General features: G+C 39.4%; 1 protein-coding gene across 8 annotated transcripts in view; it reads left to right on the top strand.

The window, feature by feature from the left end:
• Window positions 1-24,173, top strand: part of LOC144989049 (uncharacterized) — a 45,613-nt gene that overhangs the window by 3,612 nt on the left and 17,828 nt on the right. For 4 of the 8 annotated variants that reach the window (XR_013653191.1, XR_013653187.1, XM_078940834.1 and 1 more), the window contains 2 exons: window positions 4,620-4,913; window positions 15,348-16,256. Coding sequence is in view for 6 of the 8 variants with exons in the window: in XM_078940834.1 (XP_078796960.1) it covers window positions 4,620-4,913; window positions 15,348-16,256 (1,203 nt within the window). In the remaining 2 variants the exon portion in view is untranslated. Of the gene's footprint in view, window positions 1-4,619; window positions 4,914-5,542; window positions 6,493-8,864; window positions 13,422-15,347; window positions 16,257-24,173 lie in introns of those variants that run through there. The other 4 variants (XM_078940845.1, XM_078940842.1, XM_078940839.1 and 1 more) reach the window with 4 other exon arrangements.

Genomic DNA, 24,173 nt, shown 5'->3' with positions numbered 1-24,173 from the left:
CCGGTGATCCTCTGTGCCGTGTTAATGACCCTCTGAAGAGCTTTCCTCTGAGCCACTGTGCATCTGCTGAACCACACACAGACACAGTACGTGAGGATGCTCTCAATGGAGCATCGATAGAAGGACACCAGCAGTCTCTGGGAGATGTTGTTTTTCCTAAGCACCCTTAGGAAGTGCAGTCTCTGCTGGGCCTTTTTCAGCAGCTCAGAGGTGTTTACTCCCCAGGTTAGATCTTCCTCTATGTGGACCCCCAGGAAGCGGAAGTCTGGCACTCTCTCCACACAGACCCCGCTGATGAACAGTGGAGAAACAGCAGTTTTCTTCCTCCTGAAGTCAATAATGACCTCCTTGGTCTTTGTGGTATTGAGGAGCAGATTGTTCTCCCTACTCCACATCGTCAACTGATCCACCTCGTCTCTATAAGCAGACTCATCTCCCCCCGAAATGAGTCCCACCACTGTCGTATCATCTGCGAATTTGACAGTGGTGTTGCTGTGGTGAGCAGGAATGCAGTCATGGGTGTACAGGGTGTAGAGCAGGGGGCTTAGCACGCAGCCCTGTGGGGAGCCAGTGCTGAGTGTGAGGGCCTTGGATGTGTGTGGGCCCACTCTCACTCTCTGACTGCGACCAGAAAGAAAGCTTTTGATCCAAGAGCAGGTGGAGTGTGGAAGTCCTAGTTCCATCAGTTTATTTACCAGTTTGTGAGGGAGAATGGTATTAAACGCTGAGCTGTAATCCACAAAGAGCATCCGCACATAGCTCCCCTGTTTCTCCAGGTGGGACAATGCAGTGTGGAGGGCTGTGACTGTGGCGTCCTTCATGTCCCTCCAGCCTCATCTTTTCATGCATTCCTCTTTTGTGTTATGTGCAACTTAATTATTAAACATATTTTCACTAATATGTTGTTCACTGAAGGTCACACGTTCCCAGATGTTCTTAGGGAAAGTGGGTTCTCCTCGGCTCAGGGAGGTTCTGATAGAGTGATGTTTGGCATTTCAGGTTCTGATGGTTCTGGAGGAGGTTCTGCCTTCGGTTTGGATTTACGGAGAGTTTTACGGTCAGCCTGCAGCTTTGCTCTAAAACGGTGAAAGAGAAGAAAAGTCTTCTTTTTTCATGTCTCTCCATTCAGCAGCAGCTCACTGACGCGTAGACTTGATGACTTTTGAGTGACGGCTCAGAGGGATGGGATTCCGCTTCTTGCTGTAAAATGTGACAGTCTTTAATGATCCTCCCGTGTGTGCGTGAGTCCGCACGCAGACACACAGCCTGAGGCGCTGAACCAGCTGGTAAAGATGCAGGTCAAAGTCATTTGAATTTATGGAGGAAAAAATAACATTATAATGGTTCAACAGAGCTGAAAATCTATGAATTCATTTTTTCCTGACGGAAAAATACTTTTTTTAGCTTCACCTCTAATGACCGTATTTTGTGCTCTCGTATTTTACGCGGGAAAATAAACTCTCAGCTGCAGAGGATGTGAACAGGTGAACAGCTAGAGAGTCGTGGGAGGGGCTTTGGCTTCAAACTCTGTCAGAGATGGAAACACGGCGTCAGATTCAGACACAACTTTCACTGCAGGAGTTAAAGCAGAGACTTTCTCTGGGATGATTTAATGAACTCAAACATGGAAACATGATTACAGAGTAGAACTCTTCAAAATAATAAACCTGATCTCTCCACATTCTCCGTGTCTAACATGCATTGATAAACACATCGCTCCATGTAGCGACCAGACCATAACTTTAGCTTGTAGCTCCGCCCACACGCGACCGTGGTATCAACCTATAAAGAACACAATTTCTAAGAGGCGGGATGGGGCGTAGCACACCCCCAACAACAGGTTAGATGACAGAGGCCATTAGGCGTCTCTGCCTGGTGCGTTCACTGAGCTTCAGTACATTAGACTCCAACAGCATGAACCTCTCTCAGCTGTTTATTTTCCTCCAAAATACTTTTGAACTTGTCTGACAGTTCATGTCGTCCCTCACTTTGCTCCTTTTCTTCTGCTCCTTTCTTCAAATTGGAAGCATGCTATCTTTGATTTTAATCTGCTAGACTCCAGTGATAACCCTTTTACAGCATTTTTTCTTCTTCTAGCTTTTCTGTGAGGGACTCATTTTCAGTTTCAAGATGCTTTTTTTCTGAACGTAACTCCTTGATATTTTCACTGTGTCGGTCTGCCTGTTTGGTTTTGTTGGGGGATTGTCTCTCCTTTTTCAGCTGCTTATTGAATCATCAAGGATCAAATATTCCCGGTTAGATACAGTATCTAGAATTATTCCTTTCTGTTGACCGCTGGCCAAGAACATTTGGACGGATGTATGGTCTCAAATTCCATTCATCAAGATTGCTGTTTTTCCCAAAATCTTCTTTTTCACAAAGGAGTCTCTTCCACTTCCTGTCCAAGTTTTTCTCTGTAATATCTGGTGCATTTTCTGGGATTAAACATCTCATCCACCTGAGGGTATCTTTATTTAAAGATGTCAACCCTTTCTTTTTCAGTTGGCTCAGTAGAAAAATGTTCCTATTGAAGATCTGCCTTGGAGCTCTGACAGTTTGCTCTGACTTGAGTGCTGCTAAGATTCCCTCTGATAGATCTACATGCAGCCCTGATGAAGCCATCTGAAAAAAGACTAACATTCATTCAAAAATGGCTCAAATCAGGAAAAATAAACTTTCAACAGTTTTCTTATATTTGCTATTTCTTCTTTAAATATTACCTTAAAATCTTTGAGAAGATGAAGCCACTACCACACCTGGCAGGGAGAATTTGAAAGAGTCTTGTTGATTCTTGAGTCCTGACAAAACATGCCACTCACAGAAAAGTGTCACTAAGATTAAAAGTAATCAGTTCGATCTGAAGTAACTGGGAATAATGGCATTGTGTTGTTGCATAAATAATTACTTTGTGGGTGTATTTTTGCTTTGATACATAACTTTTTAAAAACCATGGTGGAATCAGAACATGGGATTTTGTTAAAAAATGTCATTACATTCTGCCTGTACTTTCACACGGTTAAATTAAATAGCACAAAATTGGAAATAGCAAACATTTTTATCTACATTAACAGGTAACCCTTAATAAAAAAAGTGTTTTTCTAGGTATTTTCTTACAACTTTCTAAAATCAGTGATCAGTTTAACTTTGCTCTTGTAGTACAGTTTTACTGTACAAGTGAGAAAAATAATAATATGCCTCTTTTAGCAAGTGATCGCTCATTGTCGCTCATTAACATAATTCTTCTAGACGTTTCTATAGACAATTGAGTCTGTAAAATCGAATTCTGGGGGTTTTCTCAATGTTTAGGGTGGGCTTTGGGAGATTTTAATCACCTTGTAAGTTTCATGAAGCTGGGAGATCGACCCAAAATCAGAAAAAAAGCTGCGGTTGGATCACAAAAATGTCCAGTAAATACACTTTACTTTCCTGAATGAAAGTCGAAGTAGACGCTATTCCAAAATGCACCGCGATGCAGATATTAACTACATAAACTTTCCAATGCGGAAACCAAGTTTTTCAATGGCAGACTGAACATGCGTGAATGGTATGTGCAGTGACACGCATTGCTGTCCCTACTGTTATTCTCTTTTATGGTAAAAACCACAAGAAACAATTTTGCACACAACCTATAGTTTGGCAGACATTGTGTGCCAAAATCTACGATTTAATAATTCACGGTTTTTAGGAAAATGAATTTTTTTAGAATGATTTCCATGAAATTTCACACACGTTCCAATAATTTCAGTCTTCAAACACCGCAGGAGTTTTGTTGAACTTTGACCTCAGGAAGAAGCCGCCATCTTTGATTTTTAAAAACAGCACCTTTAGTATCAGATACTTACAAGAACTTGTCGTTGGGATTTTTATTGATTGTCTCGTAACTTTTTTGGGCATCAATGGCAAGCTACTGTTGTAAACTACTAAGTTGTAGATTTTGAACGTGTAGTGAGCTCGCTAAAGGGGCACACTCATATTACTCCTTTATTTTTCAAAGAGTTTTTCTGAGTCAGTTTATGATGCTGATAGCTATGCTAGCACTTGTAGCCATGTTAGCATAACTAGCATAGTCAGCATAGTTAGTATCTTAATCAATGAGGGCTTCTGAGTTAGTTGAGAAGGAGGAGTTAAATGTGCGTAGTGGCTGCTCAGGAAGCGGGGTTTGGTCAAAGGTGGGTGCTAAGAGTGGCGGTGGTGTCTAGACTCAGGCGGCAAGGACGACAATGGGGCCTAGATGCAGGTAGTGAGGGCTGGTGGACCATAGAGGTGGGCGGTGAGGGCAGGTAGAGCGGGCAATACAACGCCACTCAAGACTTTAATTTGCAATTTCATATTCTTAAAAGGATTAAGAAAATTAATTTATTTCCATTCAGCAGGTTGTGGACTGACAGCTCTTCTTGTAGGGGGGGGGGGGGGGGGGGCCTTTTGTAAAGCTGGGATACAGAGAGAACTTTTTTTTTAAACCACTTCATGACACTCTTACAAGGACGTTTACGTTCCAAACAATGGTCCTTCAGGGGCTCCTCCTCCAAATATCCTGAAAGAGACTGTTACATTTGTATTGGCGTTTTTACAATACATTCCTCCAAACATAAAAAAGCCTTCTTCTTTTGTTTTTGCAGGCCTCCCCCAGCATTGGCTGACTGAAGAGGACAGTCTCTGCAACCCACAAAGGAACTTCAGAGTGGAACCGGAGGAACCAGTTTTGAGGGTTCAGTTGGAGCTGAAGATGGGAGCAGGAACCATGTCTTCCCTTCAGTCTCTGAGAGAGTTGATCAGCGAGCGACTAGCTGCTGCTGCTGAAGAAATCTGCAGACTCTGTGAAGGAACCATCGTCCAGTACGAGGAGGAGCTCTGTCGTCAGCGCAGACTGCTGGATGTCATCTGGAAACCACAGCTGCAGCTCCACCACATAGGTATGTCACCTTCATCACACAAACACAGAAGAAGACCTTTGAGCTCCATGCTCTTCTTTATAGGGACCCGTCTGTCACTCAGTGGTGGTTCTACACTAACTTACTTCCCGGGCGAGTAACCCCCTCTCTCCCCGCACACATAGAAATTTGATGACTTCCTTTTGTGTTCTCTATCCTTATTTTTCCATTTTACACACAAAAAATCATAATTTCATAAACTACATGGATGTCAAACTCCGTCACACAGGCGGCCTAAATCCAAAACACGCTTTGAGTTTTGGGCCAAACAAGAAACATTTACTGAAAACACTAAAGCTAGACTTTTAAACTGAACTGAACATTAATAAAAACAGAAAGGAATATCAATCCAGAAGAAATCAAGTTAAACCTTAAATAACATATAATATTTTTCTCTCCATAAAAATACATTGTCAAAATTATACAAATATGAACATGCTACAGAACACAGCCTGGAGATATGTCATCACTTTGAGCTCTTATAAAACATTAAAAACGTAACCATAGAACTCCTCACTGGGGTTACTTCAAAAATATTTGGCATTTTCCTAATTTTGTGCAACACCAACAGTAAAAACTCAGCTCTTAGAGCTAATGGAAGAATTTCAAAGATTTCAGGTTAAAAACGAGCGACGAGAAAACCGGGTCGGCATTCTGGAGAAAAGACTGGACGATGTGGAACAACAAGTAAGGATGAATAATGTCATTCTCACTGGAGTACCGATCAAACCTCGGGCAAAGCTAAATGCAGCTGGAGCTAGCATTGCTAATGCTGATCGCGCCAGCATAGCTAGCAGTCCAGAAACGGAGAGCGGTGGAGAGTCTCTGGATCACCAAGTGGAATCATTTCTCACGTCTAAAGGGATTTCCCTGGATCTCAACACCATGGAGACCTGCCACCTGCTCCCCAGGAGAAAGGAGACGGATAAACCAGCGATCCTCATCAGGTTTGTGAATCACAAACACAAGCTAGCTCTGATGAACCAACGTAAAAATCTGAAAGGATCTGCTGCTTATCTGAACGACCATCTGACCAGGAGGAATGCTGAAATCTCCAAACATGCACGGCTTCTCAGGAAGCAGAAGAAGATTGAGAACACTTGGGTTAAAGGCTGCAGGATTTACGTCAAACCACTCGGTCCACCGGACCGGTCCAAGGTTCTGGTTGTGAACACCATGAAGGACTTTGAGAAGTGTCTTATTTCGGTCGTCTGAAACAACATGGAGTAATAAACCAAAGAGCCAAATAATTTCAAGAAATATGACGCCTGGATTCATCACTTTCTCCATCTGTCTGACGTCACCTGAATCAACAGCGGAGAGTTCTGACCTGCAGACAACTTGACCTCAACTTTCACTGAGCTGATATCAGCTGAAGAAGGATATGGACCTGAATCTAATGTCTGCAGACATAACATGGAAGAGACTAGAAACTGTTTAAACCCAGAAGATCAGCTGTTTTTTCAGCAGAAGAAGAAATGCCAACCTTGGACAATTGACAGATTATGGACCCTTTTATTTTACTTCACAGCATTACTTTATCATAAAAATATGTAAAAAATAAATGAATAAAAAAATAAATAAAAATACAAAAAATAATAAAACAAATGATTAATCAATTAATGACAATGGTTAAATTGATTGACTTGGTAACACTTTATATTAAGATTCCTTAACAAGCTTTGTTAACACATTAACAAGCATTATAAATTAATTTATAGGGTGTTAGTAAGACATTTATTAGAACAATAAGTCTAATAAGGTTTATTAAATTACTTAGTTAACACATTTACAAGCATTATTATTAGGATGTTTTCAAGATACTAATGATGCATTTACTGATATTATAGGTGCCTAACAAATGTGTCAGTGTTAATAAGCTTAATAAGATTTATTAACAACCTTTGTTAACAAATTAAGAAGTATTATTATTGTTTGGGGTTCTAGTAAGATATTTATTAGCATTATAGATGTCTCACACAAGCCTAAGTGTTCATAAGCTTAATAAGTTTTATTAACTAACTTAACAAATTAATAGACTTTATTAATGTGTCAGATGCTAGTAAGATATTTATTAGCATTATAGATGTCTTGCAAATACCTGAAAGTGTTAATAAGATTTATTAACATCTAAAGTCAGACCATTGTCTTCTAAATCCATATTACTCAACTGCTTATAAGCTTTACATATGTATTAATTAACTTTGTTAATAGTTTATTAATTGTTTTGCAGCACCTCATCTAAAGTGTGGAAGTTTTTTAGCACAACCACAAAGCATAAAGATTGTAAAAAGAACTTTATGACATTAAAACAGACTAAACATACACAAATCGTTCTATAAAAGATATATAATAATTTGATTCAGAAGAATAATTTAAACAAAAAAAACATAGATAGGTGTTGGATGACTCTAGCATCAAAGCTAACACGCTAACCTGCCCATCGAATGGGCAGGTTAACTAATGTCACCATTGGCTAATGAATCTGTCAATCAAACTCATCAGCGAAACAGGAGTGCTCACTTTCAGCCAATTGAATGGCCTCTTAGACTTTGCTTTCACACAGGTGACGAAAAAAGCCCCGCCCATCTTTGATTCTATACCGGTCGGTCGTTAGCGTGTTATCTTTAGCATGGCTCCTGTAGGTTTATTGTCTTCGTTCTTCAAAAATTACTGGCTTGTGCAACTTTCTTGTGGACTTTGAAGCAAGGCAACAGTGGTTGAATGCAGTTGCAGTGAATGCTTAGAATTGTCTCCTGGTGATGGGATTTGCAATGAAGGTTTCACTCAGGATAGATGCTAATACTTTATCCTTATTAGCTATGATGCTAGTCATCCAACACCAGTATATATGTTTTTTTTAAAAAATTATTTGTCTGAATTAAATTATTATATATCTTTTACAGAACGATTTGTGTATGTTTAGTCTGTTTTAATGTCATAAAGTTGTTTTTACAATCTTTATGCTTTGTGGTTGTTTGTGCTAAAAAACGTCCACACTTTAGATGAGGTGCTGCAAAACAATTAATAAACTATTAACAAAGTTAATTAATACATTTGTAAAGCTTATAAGCAGTTTAGTAATATGGATTTAGAAGACAATGGTCTGACTTTAGATGTTAATAAATCTTATTAACACTTTCAGGTATTTGCAAGACATCTATAATGCTAATAAATATCTTACTAGCATCTGACACATTAATAAAACCTATTAATTTGTTAAGTTAGTTAATAAAACTTATTAAGCCTATGAACACTTAAGCTTGTGTGAGACATCTATAATGCTAATAAATATCTTAGTAGAACCCCAAACAATAATAATACTTCTTAATTTGTTAACAAAGGTTGTTAATAAATCTTATTAAGCTTATTAACACTGACACATTTGTTAGGCACCTATAATATCAGTAAATGCATCATTAGCATCTTGAAAACATCCTAATAATAATGCTTGTAAATGTGTTAACTAAGTAATTTAATAAACCTTATTAGACTTATTGTTCTAATAAATGTCTTACTAACACCCTATAAATTAATTTATAATGCTTGTTAATGTGTTAACAAAGCTTGTTAAAGAATCTTAATATAAAGTGTTACCATTGACTTTTATTGATATTACTTCATTTGATAATTTGATACGTTGATTCATGATTTTTCCTAATGTAACATAATTTTGCACATATTTTTAACTTTTGATACTTGATGAAATTTTGCTATGAAAATTCCTGAAACAGTGTTGTGTCTATTTTACTGATATAGTATTATTTTTTAATCATATTAATGACTTTTATAAGTAACATAATCTTCATATATTTGGATACTTCATGGCCATGTTGATTTCTAATACTTATTTTTTACAAAATAATTTAAGTAATTCATCTTTGTCGTATGTTTTATTGATATTTCAAGATTCTTAATTCTGTCTGATAAAAGCTATAGGAACTGGACTTCCGGAATGCCGGCATAGAGGAGACACGCTCAGTCTGGGGCTCCCGCACTCGGTTCACTAAAAACTCCACAAACTCGAAAACAAAACAACAGAAAAGAAGATATGAGTGAAGGAAACACGCTGCGGAAAAGCCAAAGAAAAAAAAAAGAAGTGAACGAGCTGACCGAACCAGAAAGTATCGAGCACGAGATGGAAGAAGCGGCCAGCGAAGCTAGCTCGGACAACGAGAACCAGCGAGGCCACAGCGACACAAAGCTAATGCTAGACGGGCTAGCAAAAATTAGCGCTCAGATCCATGACTTGGACACAGAGCTGCGAGGGGCAAAGAACGAACTGAAGCAAGAAATATCTTCCCTCAGGCAAGATATGGACCGACAGTTCAAGGAGCACCACAACACGCTGGAAAGCCAAAAAGCCGACCTAGCCGAAGCCCAGACTCGCATTGCAACTTTGGAGGAGAGCAACATGGAGGCGAACGGTGAGCTCAAAACAATGCAAAAACAGATGCAACTTCTGCGGGACAAGGTTACGGAATCTGAAGCCAGAGCCCGGAGAAATAACATCAGAATCTTCGGGCTACCAGAAGAAGTTGAAGGGGGCTCAGTTATAACTTATCTAAACGATATGTTTAAAAAAGAGCTTCTCATACCGGCGGACTTTGATCTCCAGATGCAGCGCGCACACAGAACCCCCCCGATGAAACCCAAAGCAGGCCAGCGCCCGAGGCATGTCGTGGTCAATTTCTTAAGTTTTGCAACGAAAGACATGATCCTGAAGAAAGCTTGGCAAAAGAAAATAAAAGTGAACGACCAGCTCATCCAGTTTGACCACGACTACCCAGCAGAAATTGTTCAAAAAAGGCGCTCATACTCGGACATTAAAAAAGTTCTGAAGGAGCGGGGAATCCGTTTTCAAACCCCATACACAAGGCTGAGGGTTCATTGGAAAGAAGGCGTACAAAGCTACAACAGCGCGATGGAAGCGGCGGAAGACATTAAGAAGAGAGGGATCCATATCAACACTCCAAGCAGCGAAAACAGCAAGGGACTGGACCGGACCCCAGCAGCAGAGGGATGGCAGCGCGTCGGAGGGACAGCGCGGCGTGCACAAGAGAGGCTCCAGGAATACCAGAGGAAATAACCACAGGGAATCCGTAAATGGAGCCAATTTAAACAAAAAAGGCCGAGACGGAGCTCACAGACTGAGGAGGAAGGAACGTTGGACAAAGCTAGACTTATGTCTAGAGGCAGGCTCCCATCTGGAATGAGGACATCCTGCCCACCCACCAACGGGGACGAGAGAGGAGAGATGGATCATCCTTTCTCCATGTGGAAGTCAGAACTTACGTTTGTGTTCAGGTTTTACATTTTTTTACAATTTTTGTTTTCAGGGTCACGTTCTAGGTGCATAAATAGGATTGTTATAAGACAAAATGTGTAGTTTGAGTGTCGCCTCGTTAAATGTGAATGGGTTAACCACACCCAAAAAGAGGGGGATAATTCTGCAAAAATTAAAAAAAGAAAATATACAATTAGCTCTATTGCAAGAAACCCATTTAAATGATCAAGAACACGAGAAACTTAAAAAACTAGGATTCAGAAATACATATTACAGTTCATACAAACAAAGCCGCAAACGAGGAGTCGCTATTCTGATATCAAACAAAACTCAATTTGAAACTGACAAAGTCATAAAGGGGAAGGACGGGCAGTACATCGTTGTTAAAGGACGAATGGGAGACGCAGTTTTGACAATAGTCAATGTATATGCCCCACCTGAAAGTGATAAACAGTTTTTTAAATCCCTGTTTAACGTTATTGCTGAAGAGGCCGAGGGTATATTAATCTGTGGAGGGGACTTCAATGTAGCCTTAAACTTTAAATTAGACACAACTAGTAAACATAAACATAAAAAGACTATTGCCAAATTTGTTAAATTATCCATGGAAGAACTGGGATTGCTGGATGTGTGGAGAAGCTTAAACCCCCGTAAGAAAGATTACACAGATTACTCCGCAAGTCACAAAGTACATTCACGAATAGACTATTTCTTTGTTTTTAAATCAGATATTAATAGAGTGGAAGAATGTAAAATTGAGGGTGCAGACGTGTCTGACCATAATACCCAGCACATGAAAGTAAATATATCAAATAGGAAGAAACAAACAACATGGAGACTGAACGTTGGGATTTTGAATAATGAAACAATTATAAAGGACATAAAAACCGACATAAAACAATATATGGATGACAATGACAATGGTGCGGTAGACCCTACAGTGTTATGGGATGCTCTTAAAGCTGTAATTAGAGGAAAACTAATAGCGAAAACAGCATGGTTGCGGAAAAAGAGAATTCAAAAATATGAAGAATACTCTGTAAAATTAAAAGAACTCGAACAGCAGCTTATAAATAAAAATACAACAGAAATATACCAACAAATACAAAATATTAAAAAACAAATCAACCACATATTAGAGGACGAAATAGAAAAAAAGATGATTTATTTCAAACAAAGCTATCAGGAAGTAGGGCCTAAATCAACAAAATTACTAGCCAAAAGAATTAAAAAACAACAAACTCTGAATACAATCTATGAAATCCTTGATCCCGAAACCAATAAAGTAACAAATAATCCAGAGGAAATTGAGAGAATATTCACTAATTACTATAAAAAGCTATATTCACAACCTCCTTCAGCCTGTGAACAAGATAAAAGAAGCTTTCTGGAAAATATAGATCTGCCATTTATCGGATTAAATCAAAATAAACTACTTACAGCTGAAATTACTACAGAGGAAATATTAAAAACCATAAGCTCTTTGAAAAACAATAAATCACCAGGCAGCGACGGGTTTCCAGCTGAATGGTATAAAATATTTAAAGAGGAGCTGACTCCAATACTACACAAATCTTTGAATTGGACCCTACAAAATAATAAAATGCCTATTTCCTGGTCCGAAGCAATTATTTCAGTTCTGTTGAAACCAGGGAAAAACAAACAGTCGTGCGCTAATTATAGGCCTATTTCAGTACTAAATATAGATTACAAGATCTACACGTCTATAATCTGTAAAAGGATAAACACTTTTTTACCTGACATTATTGATGAGGACCAGACGGGATTCATAAAAAGTCGCCAGACACACGACAACATTAGAAGAACCTTACACTTAACTGAAAGAGCCCAAAGAGAACATATTAGTACAGTTCTCTTAAGTATTGACGCGGAAAAAGCTTTTGACCGCGTTAATTGGGAATTTTTATTCTTAGTCTTAGAAAAAATGGGATTTAATAACAAATCGGTTGAAATTATAAAAACAATATATTCACAACCAACGGCTAAAATTAAAATAAACGGGAATTTAACAGGAACATTTAAATTGGAAAGATCCACTAGGCAGGGTTGTGGACTCTCCCCGACTCTGTTTGCTCTTTTTATTGAGCCTCTGGCACAGGCAATTCGAGAAAAACCTGAAATTAAAGGAGTTTCAATGAATGGCGTTGAACATAAAATAGGATTGTTTGCTGATGACCTAATAGCGTACCTCGAACAACCAGAATCATCAATTCCACAGTTTATGAAACTGTTGGGAACATTTGAAAATTTATCGGGATATAAAATTAATATTTCAAAAACTCAGACTCTAACATTCAACTATGTTCCCTCTGAATACATTAGAAACAACTTTAAATTCAATTGGAATATGAAAAGTATTAAATACCTAGGAGTAGAAATAACACAAGACTTTCAACATGTAAACGTTAAAAATTATTCAGAAGTACAAGACAAGATAAAAAAAGACATAGAAAGATGGTCAACACTCCCACTAGATTTCAGCTCTAGAATCGAAATAGTGAAAATGAACATATTGCCGTGGTTTTTATTTCTATTTCAAGCTCTACCAGCACAGGTCTCCAACACTCAATTCGCAACGTGGGACAAAACAATATCCAGATTCATATGGGACAACAAAAGATCCAGAATAAAATATGGCACCCTCCAGCTTCCAAAGAACAAAGGAGGTATGGCTTTACCAAAGCTAAAAGAGTACTATATCGCCTCACAATTACGGTACTTATGCTGTTGGTGTAACCCCCATTATAATGGAAAATGGAAAAATATTGAATGTGAAACTTTACAAGAACCTATTCAAAACATTATTGGTGATAAAGAGTTATATGAAACAAAGAAAAGGCATTTAGATCCCATAACAAACCATACACTAACTATATGGTTCAAACTACTCCAAAAATACAAAATCTTAAATAGTGCAAAAAAATTAAAATGGGTAGCATATGACAGGCAATTTAAACCAGCAGAATATGATCAGACCTTAAATATTGGACTACAAAAGGAATAACAGCATGGTGCTTGCTAGAAAAGGACGGACAGCTGGAGAGTTTTGAGAACTTGACTAAACAATTTCACCTTGAAAAACAGGATTTTTTCAGATACTTACAAATGAGAAACTACCATAAGAAAGCAATACAGAGCGACTCCTCTGGGGATGAAGGCGGGATAGTTCACACAATAACAAAGACATATAAAGATAACAATACTAAATTGATTAGTATGTTATATAGATCATTGATGGAATATGACGAAAACACAACTTTGAAAGCAAAAGATAACTGGGAAAGAGAATTAAACATAAAGATAACTGAACAGGACTGGTTAGATATGTGGAGACACCACCATACCACCACTGGATCTCGAACGTGGAGAGAGTTTGCCTGGAAGAACCTTATTAGATTTCTCATAACACCTAAACTGAAGAGCAAACATTTGAAAACAAATCAGAGCTGTTGGCGCGGATGTGGAGAAATAAATGTTGACCACTCTCATGTATTTTGGAAATGTCAGAATGTGACAGGTTTTTGGAAAATGGTGGGCGATCTCACATGCAAAGTGCTGGGATACAAAATTCCTTTGTTGCCAGAACTGTTTTATCTGTACATGTTTTCAGGAAACTTAATCCACCAAAGTGACAAATACTTATTTAAAGTCATGTCACTAGCCGCTAAAAAAACAATAACCAGAAACTGGGGCACTACGGAGATCCCTTCAAAGGAGCAATGGACTTCAACAATCAACAACATATATTCAATGGAATTAATAACATACAGGCTGAAGCTGCAAGAGGCACAACTACACCGAAAGTGGAAAAAATGGACACTGTATAACAGATAGACATGTGAAACACCTAGACTTGACCTTTTTCTTTTCTTTCTTGTTTTTTGTGATGTTGTCTGAGATGTATGTTCATGTAACAAAAACTAATAAAAATAAAGTTATAAAAAAAAAAAAAAAAGCTATAGGAACTGGATAATAATAAATCATGTAATAAAATGGTTATAGTATAACGGGGTGGGATTATATAAATTCGCTTCCTTCCACTCCCTTTCAAGCAATATTTATGAATGTCTAATTAGCCTAAGTTTGATTAGTTATTGTACGAATGTATAAGTTATGATTGTATTGTTTTTTGTGTATTATTTCTATTTGATTGCTTGAAATAAACCATTTCAAATTAAAAAAAATCTTCACAGATTTCAAAAAATGTCCCATAGCTGCTCACAACAGAGGACACACTCTGGACTTGGTCATTACCGACTCCATTTGCGAGTTGAGTTGATTGGAAGTTTAATTCCAAACGAAGACGGAAGAGTAGTTTGTGTAGTTGGTGGTTTAGACATAAATCTATGTTTTTGTGGTGCCTGCGGAGATGCCCTACCATGTTAGAGTTGCCGCCTGTGAGAGAATATGGTACATGCACATACATAGTGCAGCTTGCAAACCGTTGTTTGTTTGTTTGTTTTTTTGTTGACAACGCGAACGTTGTCAACATAACTCAATGGAAATCCAATATACCTCCACACCAGCGACTTCCGTGAAAGAAGAGGGGATTCGAGTTCTGTTGATGGGTCTCCATGCTATCTTTTGAGTGGCTGTTAGAGGAGGTTGACTCGCAGCACTTCTTTTTTTAAAAACTATATCAACAATTAGACTCGCAGCCCTTCAACATGTTTTTTTCTGCTTTGCAAGTAACCAGACGCAGCATGGGGGCGTGGCAGCATCGACGATTCCATTTTTGAATTTGAAGTTCAAGACTGTGACTTAATTTCGATCGATTTCGATTTAAAGTCGAAATCGTGACACCTCTTATAGAGAATAATAGCAGAACTTTAAATGTGACCTGTGTAAATCATTTAACATTCAATTTAAATTAAATATTGACATTTTTAATGATATATTTGCTTATTTATTTCAAATTTTAAAGAATGAATGTCACATTTATTTAATTATTTAATGGCGTCTATATGTATTATTTCAATGAGTCTCTTCTGGTCCTCCAGACTCCTCAGACATTTTCTCCAATGATCACAGAGTTTATTGATGTTTGACGAAACCCAAAAGTCCTGGAAACATATAAAAGGCTCCTTGTTGTGTTTGTGTTCCTGCAGTTCTCCCCCAGCATTGGAAGATTGAAGAGGAAGATCTCTGCAACCAGCAGAGGAACTTCAGAGTGGAACAGGAGGAGCCAGAACCTCCACAGATTAAAGAGGAACAGGAGGAACCAGAACCTCCACAGATTCAAGAGGAACAGGAGGAACCAGAACCTCCACAGATTAAAGAGGAACCAGAACCTCCACAGATTAAAGAGGAACAGGAGGAACCAGAACCTCCACAGGTTCAAGAGGAACAGGAGGAACCAGAACCTCCACAGGTTCAAGAGGAACAGGAGGAACCAGAACCTCCACAGATTAAAGAGGAACCAGAACCTCCACAGATTCAAGAGGAACAGGAGGAACCAGAACCTCCACAGATTAAAGAGGAACCAGAACCTCCACAGATTCAAGAGGAACAGGAGGAACCAGAACCTCCACAGATTAAAGAGGAACCAGAACCTCCACAGATTAAAGAGGAACAGGAGGAACCAGAACCTCCACAGATTAAAGAGAAACAGGAGGAACCAGAACCTCCACAGATTAAAGAGGAACCAGAACCTCCACAGATTCAAGAGGAACAGGAGGAACCAGAACCTCCACAGATTAAAGAGGAACCAGAACCTCCACAGATTAAAGAGGAACCAGAGGAACTCTGCATCAGTCAGGATGAAGATCAGCTTGATCTGAAGCAGGAGACTGATACCTTGATGGAGATTCCTACTTATGAGGAAGATGAGAACAGTGAAGCAGATCTAAACAATCAGCATAGCTTTAATGTAACTGATAGTCAGGATGAAGAAGGAACCCAACATGAAGAACCAACATCAACTACAGATGAAGAGACAGACCCACAGAACAGAGATCAGAGGAAGAGGAGGGACAGAAGTCATGTCCAAAGTGTGGACAGCTCTCACATGTCAGCAGGTCAGTGTGACTCTGATCTTCATCTCCACACTATCGGTATGTTCACTTCAACAACGGTTCTATCTTGAGCTTCAAGCTCTCCAAACATGCAGTCCATCAACAGCGTGTCCTGGAAGAGTCTCTTCTGTCCCTTCCAGTTGAAAAGACAGAAGACATTGTTGGTCAGTGCAGCCCACAACATTCTTCAAATCAGATGATCTTAGTTAGTCCCTCCAGCTAACGACAAACAGGAAACCTTAACAGATCAAAGAGAAAATTGCTAGCAGATAAAAAAGTCCAATCTGTTTAGTCGTCTGTGGTTCTAAGTTTGTAGTTCAGTTCTTTTCAGCAGATTTCTCTGTCAAACCCAAAATCCCATCTAAACCTCTTTGATGTCTCCATGTCTGCAATTCCAGACATTCAGACAGATTCTATTTCCAAAACTACATTTCAAGGTAAAACCCAAAGACAGGGTCCTGCTCATGGATCTGCAGACAGAAAAGATTCAAATCCCTCCAAATCCCAAATGGTTGGTTTGTCAGCTTGCAAGACAAGGAAAACGTGTCATTCATAGAAACTGACGGGCTGCAGTAACATTAAACTTTCATTTTAAGGCGGGGGCCGCAAAATATCATCTTGGAGGCCGCAAATACCCAGCGGGCCGCGAGTTTGAGACCCCTGCTGTACACTCTGGCACTGGTACACTAGCCGCAGGTTGGAAGAACGAATCAATAGTTTGCTTGCTCATAGCTCAGACGCACATATCAGGTTATGATGATATTTGTCTCCGTTTCCTTCCCACAGATGTTTACGCATGGTCAATTATCTCAAGGCCCCTCCCCCTCCACGCATTTTAGCCACTTACAGTGGCTTTCCCTATTCTTCTGACTAGGGCTGGGCGATATGGCCTAAAAATAAAATCTCAGATTTTATTTTTTTTCATTCGATTTCCGATGTTTTTCCCAATCCCCCCCCCCCACCCCCCCCACCCCCCCAATCAAATGCGAGACAAATGTAACCCCCAGTTCTGGGATAAATAATAAATAAATAAACACACTCTTGGAATCAAAGTTAAGTATAAGATTTTTCTTCTTCTCACTCCCTTTTTGGACTTGTGTTTAAATAATTTTGTCTTGTTTTTGTCTAATTTTTTTAGTCTACACTTGTTTTCACTTGTCCACAATAAAAAGGTTACTTCCTTACTTGAGGTCCCAGCTGTGTTTTCAGTCCCACTTTGTAGTCTAGACTAAGAGGAGACAAACATTCACCTTGACAGTAGCACCATTTTAAGGATTAACAATACAGCTCATATCTGGGGTCTAAGGTTTTAAATAAATTAAGAAACCCCGTCTTCTGCACAGAGATGATCATGAAGCAGCAGGAGTCACAGTAAACATTAATTCATTTAATCGATTTATCGCCCAGGCCTACTTCTCACACGCATTGGTCGCCTCACAGACAGCCATCACTCAATGAAACGCGAGTGTGTGCTCGCGTCTCATGAGTGAGTGTTAGCGTGTGCGCTCGCATCTCATTGATTATTTCATTGATTATTTCACTGATCATTGACATGCCCCTTCCACGTTTAATGTATAAAAATATACGGAGGGTGGGGGAGGCAAATTTACTGGTAGCACATGTGCGACTGAATGTAAAATTTAGTCGCACACTCTCAAATTTTGGTCGCAAATGCAACCATTTTGTCGCAGTCTGGAGCCCTGAAATACAAGAAGCAGACATCAAGTCTAGAGTCTCCTATTTAAAACATAAAATCAGTAGGAACACTCTTTCCACGGCTAATGTTTTTAGCACGTATTAGCCTAATGCTAACCCTTTTTTCAGGTCCTTGCAGCCAAGAAAAAAACACTGGCCACAAAGATTAAAAAAATCATGAGTGAGCAGGCCCTTAATAATAATCATAACAGTAATAAAAGCACATTTAGAAGATCGTCTCCTGCAGCTTCCCGTTGATTTTGCTGTTCCAGGACAGCTACAGCCCCATGAACAATGCTAACAGACATTAAGTGTTTTTTTACTTTATTTGTGAGTCATATGATGCAGTTACATTTTTAAAATGAAAAAGTATTTCTGTTAATCCACTTTAATTGTCAAATTAGAAAAATCTAACCGAAATTTGCTACACATTTACTAAACAATTTTTTGAAAATGAAATGTCAAATACTATTTTCTTTATCATTTTAATTAAGTGACAGAATACGCGGTGTTGAGGAAGAAAATGAAAAAGCGGTTTGGTGGATTGCTTTTTCTTTTTAATTTTGAGTAAACAAATACAGCTTCATTTGAAAATAATAATAATAATGATCCTGTGTTTTGAAACTGTTGCCGGTGAGATGACAGGCGCAGAGATGTGGGCTCATCTGTGGATGAAACGTGAGTGCATGAGTGGGAAAAGCACAAAGCAGATCTGCATGTTTATGACTGCACAGCTGTTTTTTTTGGTCATGTCAGTCATTTTACATCTAATTAATGAAATGATTAAGATTGGACTCCGGTGTTTTCGGTTCATTGACCTGTCTTGCAGTCGAGAAAATGGATTCAAGTATTTCCATTTCATTCCAGAACTAAGCAAACAAGCTATTTTCGTCCAGCCTTGGATCTCTTTTGCTGGTCATGAAGGCCAGTATGGGGTGTTGTTACTTTAGGGTCAAACAGGAATTATATTATTCAGGAAATGCTGAGGCTAAGTATCCCATCGTGCATCACACATTTCCCATAATGCATCTTGACCAATCATGTCCTGAATTTCGGGCCGGGTCGGGTTCTGACTCGGGCTTAAGATCTTACCTGTACTTTATGCTGATTTTGCTGTTCCAGGACAGCTACAGCCCCTTGAACAACGCTAACAGATTTCACCATGCTAAACTTTTGGCTTTTGCTGGTTGGATCAACAGGCACTGATGTCATTGCCCCACCTCCCCGTGGAAATGCTAACTGGAATTGTGTTATGCAACACTATTTGCAGGGTGGATGTGAAAATGAAAAGACAATCCCCTCTTTGCACTTTTATTTTAATTATGACACAGAATAAGTGGTTTTTAAGTAGAAAAGGAAAAAGCATTTTGAATTTTATTTTTTAATATGAGTCATATGATGCAGTTACATTTTCAAAATAAAAAAGCATTTCTGTTAATCCATTTTAATTGTCAAATTAGATATATCTACTGTAACTGAATATTGCTACACATTTACCAGATAACTTTTTGAAAATGAAATGTCAAATACTATTTTCTTTATCATTTTAATTAAGTGACAGAATAAGCAGTGTTGAAGAAGAAAATTAAAAAGCGGTTTGGTGGATTGCTTTTTCTTTTTAGTTTCGAGTAAACAAATGCAGCTTCATTTTGAAAATGAAAAAGCATTTCTGGTTTTGTCTATTATTTTTAATTATGCTACACAAAAGCTACCATAGATAATATTGTCCGAAACAGAATTCATCGTACTGCTTTTGTCAGGAGTCACATCATCAATAAATGCAAGAGAACCAGGTCCAATAGCAGCCATACATGCCCACACCATGACATTACCACCACCATGCTTCACTGATGACATGGGATGTTTAGGATCATGAGCAGTTCCTTTCCTTCTTATACTCTTCTCTTTCCATAACTCTGGTATAGGGCTGTGACGATAACCGCATCACCGCACTTTTTTTTTTTTTTTTACATTTTCAATGTGGTGCTTGATTGGAACTATAATAAACACATTAAACACATTCATTGTATAGTTCCAGGGTTAAGTCCTCAGTTTTGACGCTCCTGCAGCTCTCCTCGTTATCCAACGATTCAATAAAAATCCACAGTCCAAAAGTAAAAGAGAAAAATCTTTAATTCCTTTTCTTTAGGTTGAAAAATGAACAATAATCCACAGTGAACTTAAGGGAAAACTGAATAAATATAAAGAAAATATGCTAATTAACGAGAAGAACTTAGCGAGGTCAAAAAACTGTTTGACTCCATTCCAAAATTGAGACCGACGTGCATCTGCTGCGTGACCACCAGTGAACTACCGAGTCAACCCCCGGCTCCCCCTACTGGCTGTAAAGTGAATAACACACTGAACGCAAAATGGTCATCTCTGGCATTAAGGCGTCTACATTACCGGCCCCTAATTGTTATGAAACCCTTTGAAACAATTACTCAATGTACTAATAAACTTAAATAAGCACTTCTGACAAACAAATAAACATGCGTCTAGCACCTATGTAAACATTGACATACTCATTAGTGCTCATGCTTACTCATCAGACTCCACAAGAAGACACAACTTGGTAATTGGTCGACAAAGTTCGTTGGTCTTAGTCTGCACTTTCACTTGTCGAACAAAACCTTGTCTATCAGGAAGGGTTTGCACGACTCTTCCAAGCGGCCAGGATTTTCTGGGTGAGGTATCATCTACGATGAGAACCACATCTCCCACATGAAAGTTCCTGCTAGGTGTAGCCCACCTTTGACGTTCCTGAAGATGGGTAAGGTATTCCTTACACCAGCGTTTCCAGAATATGTCCGCCAAGTACTGAACTTGCCTCCATCTACGATTGACGTACAAATCGTTTCTTTCAAAAATCCCTGGAGGCAGCTCAGGTTTGGTCTTAAGCAGCAACAGATGGTTAGGTGTGAGGGCTTCAAGGTCGTTGAGGTCGGTAGAAGCTTTCGTTATGGGTCGACTGTTTATGATCGATTCAGCCTCACAAAGCAAGGTATGAAGACTGTCCTCGTCCAAACTTTGCTCATTCACAGTGGTGTTCAGAACTTTCCTCACTGAGCGGATTAATCTTTCCCAGCTTCCACCGTGATGAGAACCTGAAGGAGGATTGAAGTGCCACTGGATGTTTTTCTGTTGCAAATCCTTTGTGATTTTGTTGATATTCCATTCTTTGATTGATCTCTTTAACTCACTGTCAGCTGATCTTAAGTTGGTGCCATTGTCCGAGTACATTTCTGTCACCTGTCCTCTCCTAGCGATGAACCTTCTGATTGCATTGAGGCAAGCGTTAGTGTCCAGTGATGCAGCCACTTCTAAGTGCACAGCTCGAATGGCTAAACACGTAAATATAACACCATATCTTTTGACTTGAGTTCTTCCTCTTCTTACCAGAAATGGGCCAAAGTAATCAACACCAACTCTGGTAAATGGAGGGTCATCAGGAATGACCCTGCATCTTGGTAAATCTGCCATAAGTTGTTTACCACATGAACCATACATCCTCTTGCAAATTACACATTCAGACAAAACTTTCCTTATAGCACCGTGAGCCCCTGGGATCCAGAACCTTTGACGCAAAGTGGCCAACACATGATTTCTTCCAGCGTGTCCAGTGCTATGGTGAATGTGTCTCAGCAGAAGTTTTGAGATGTGTGACCCTTTTGGCAGGATGGATTGATGCTTTGAGTCATCTGGCATTGCAGAATGCCTTAACCTTCCTCCAACCTTTAGTACATCGTCTTGCAGAATTGGGTTCAACTTGAAGAGAGGGTTACTTTTCTTCAAAACTGTGCCATTCCTTAATGCTGATACATCATCTTTGAATGTTCGTCTTTGACAGTATTTCACGATCTCTGTCTCCGCTCTTGTCAGATCATCACAAGTCAAACGAGTTCCATTGCAAACATTCTTACGGAGGTTGGTTGTCTTCAATTCAGTTGAAGCACTTGAATCCTTCTTGGTTTTTATTTCTTTTAGCAAGTCTTTCAACTTTAGGAACCAGGCCACTGCACGCTTTAGTTTTGTCCAAGATGAGTAATAGGTCATCAGTTTGTCCGTGGCTGTTTCAAGCTCTTCAACCTGAATAGTATGTGTTTGAACTGCTTTCTTGACCTCTGGATCAGTGTGATCCAACACTTCCGGAGCAGGATTTTTGGGCCACTGTGACTTATCATGGCGAATGAAGTCTGGTCCTGTCAGCCAATCTTGATGTTTCAGAAAAGCATCCACTGTTAGTCCTCTAGACACGCAATCAGCAGGATTCAGAGTTCCGGGCACGTATCTCCACTGAGAAGGTTTTGAGTGATCCAAGATTCTTGAAATCCGGTTGGCGACAAATGTCTTAAATCTTGCACTTTCGCTGCTCAGGTACTTTAGCACTGAGGTGCTATCTGTCCAAAACACTGAGTCACTGAGGTCCAAATCCAACTCTCTTCTTAAAAGCATATCCATTTTCACTGCAACTGTGGCTGCGATCAACTCCATTCTTGGGATGGTTTGTGATTTTAAAGGAGCGACTCTTGCCTTTGCCAGAATTAGCGTAGACTGAGCCTCTTTGTTTTCACTATGAAGTGTAAGATAACTCACTGTTCCGTAAGCGTCCTCGCTGGCATCTGAAAAATGATGAAGTTGTGCGAAGATTGGGTTTTTGAGTGGCTGTGATTTAACACATCTGTTTACTCCAAAGGAGTCAAGAGCCTTCAGACTGGAGATCCAGTTCATCCAATCCTTTAGAATGTTCTCTGTCAACTCTTCGTCCCAATCACATTGATTTCGACATAAACCTTGCAGGATGAGTTTTGCTGGCAGGATGACAGGAGCCAGAAACCCCAGCGGATCATAAATTGAACTCACGAGTGAGAGCAATCCTCTTCTGGTGTGTGGTCGTTTTTTCAGATTAATCTTGAACTTAAACTGATCAGTCTCAGTGCACCATTGTATTCCTAATGCTCTTTCCACCGGTAGGTTGTCTTTATTTAGATCCAAATCTTGATATCCTTGTGCTCTCTCCTCAGCAGAGATTGCATTAAGGACTGTGCGACTGTTGCTTGACCATTTTGTCAGCCGAAATCCTCCCTTCTTCAACATGTTTCGTAAGTCTTTACATAGACTTACAGCTGTGTCTTCATCACTGGTTGACTTGAGGCAGTCGTCAACGTAAAAGTTGTTCTTCACTGTGTTTGAGACTTCTTGGGTAAACTCGTTCTCAAAATCAGTAGCACATTGTCGAAGAGCGAAATTTGCAACACTTGGAGAGGATGTTGCTCCAAAAATGTGGACAAGCATCTTGTGATCACAGAGCTCTTGACTGTAATCTCCATCGGGCCACCAGACAAATCTAAGAAGATCTGTGTCGCTGTTATTGACTCTAACTTGGTGAAACATGGCTTCTACGTCAGCTTTGATGGCCACTGTTTCTTCTCTGAAACGCAGAAGGACTCCCACCAGAGAACTGGTTAGATCGGGTCCCTGCAAGAGCTCATTGTTTAGTGAGACACCTTGATAGCTTGCACCACAATCAAACACAACACGTAAATTTTGCTTTGTTGGGTGTCTTACTCCATGGTGAGGCAGGTACCAAGTTCGTCCTTGAACTGGTTCCTCTTCTTCATCTTTGAGCTTCACGGCATACCCTTTCTTCAGAAGATCATTCATAACTGCAACATATTCTTTGTGCAATTCTGGGTCTCTTGAAAATCGTTTTTGTAGGTTTAATGCACGTTGCTCGGCAACTGATCGATTATTTGGCATGATCAGTGCTTTGTTTTTTAATGGAAGACAAATATTGTAATGTCCATCCACCAACTTTGAAGATTGTGACACCATGTCAATGAACGTATGGTCATTTTTAGACATCTCTTTGATTTCGTCTTGTCCAGCATCTGGGAAATCTTGCTTGAACTGCAAGTGCCAAAGTTCCTCAAGTCTAGAAACCGATAATCTGTTTGATGTGACCTTTGTCATCATGTTGGTTTCCACTGTTCCACTTCCATTCTTCAATGGTCCGTTTAAGGTCCAGCCTAATGATGTTCTTATGGCATATGGTCCATCGTCCACACTGCTGATCACCTGCAGTGGCTCCATTGCCTTAGAAACATTTGCTCCAACAAGTAGTCCAATCTCTGCTTGGATTACAGGAAGATGAACTTCATTTAAATGAGGCCATTTGATGATGTCTTCTTGTCGAGGAATGTTATCTTTAGTTACAGGGATAGT

Source organism: Oryzias latipes, chromosome 2 (assembly GCF_053564925.1).
Source record: "Oryzias latipes strain Hd-rR chromosome 2, Olatipes_Hd-rR_3.1".
Classification (NCBI taxonomy): Eukaryota; Metazoa; Chordata; class Actinopteri; order Beloniformes; family Adrianichthyidae; genus Oryzias; species Oryzias latipes.
The sequence above is the reverse complement of the archived record's forward strand: the minus strand, read 5'-3'. Positions and strand labels throughout refer to the sequence as shown.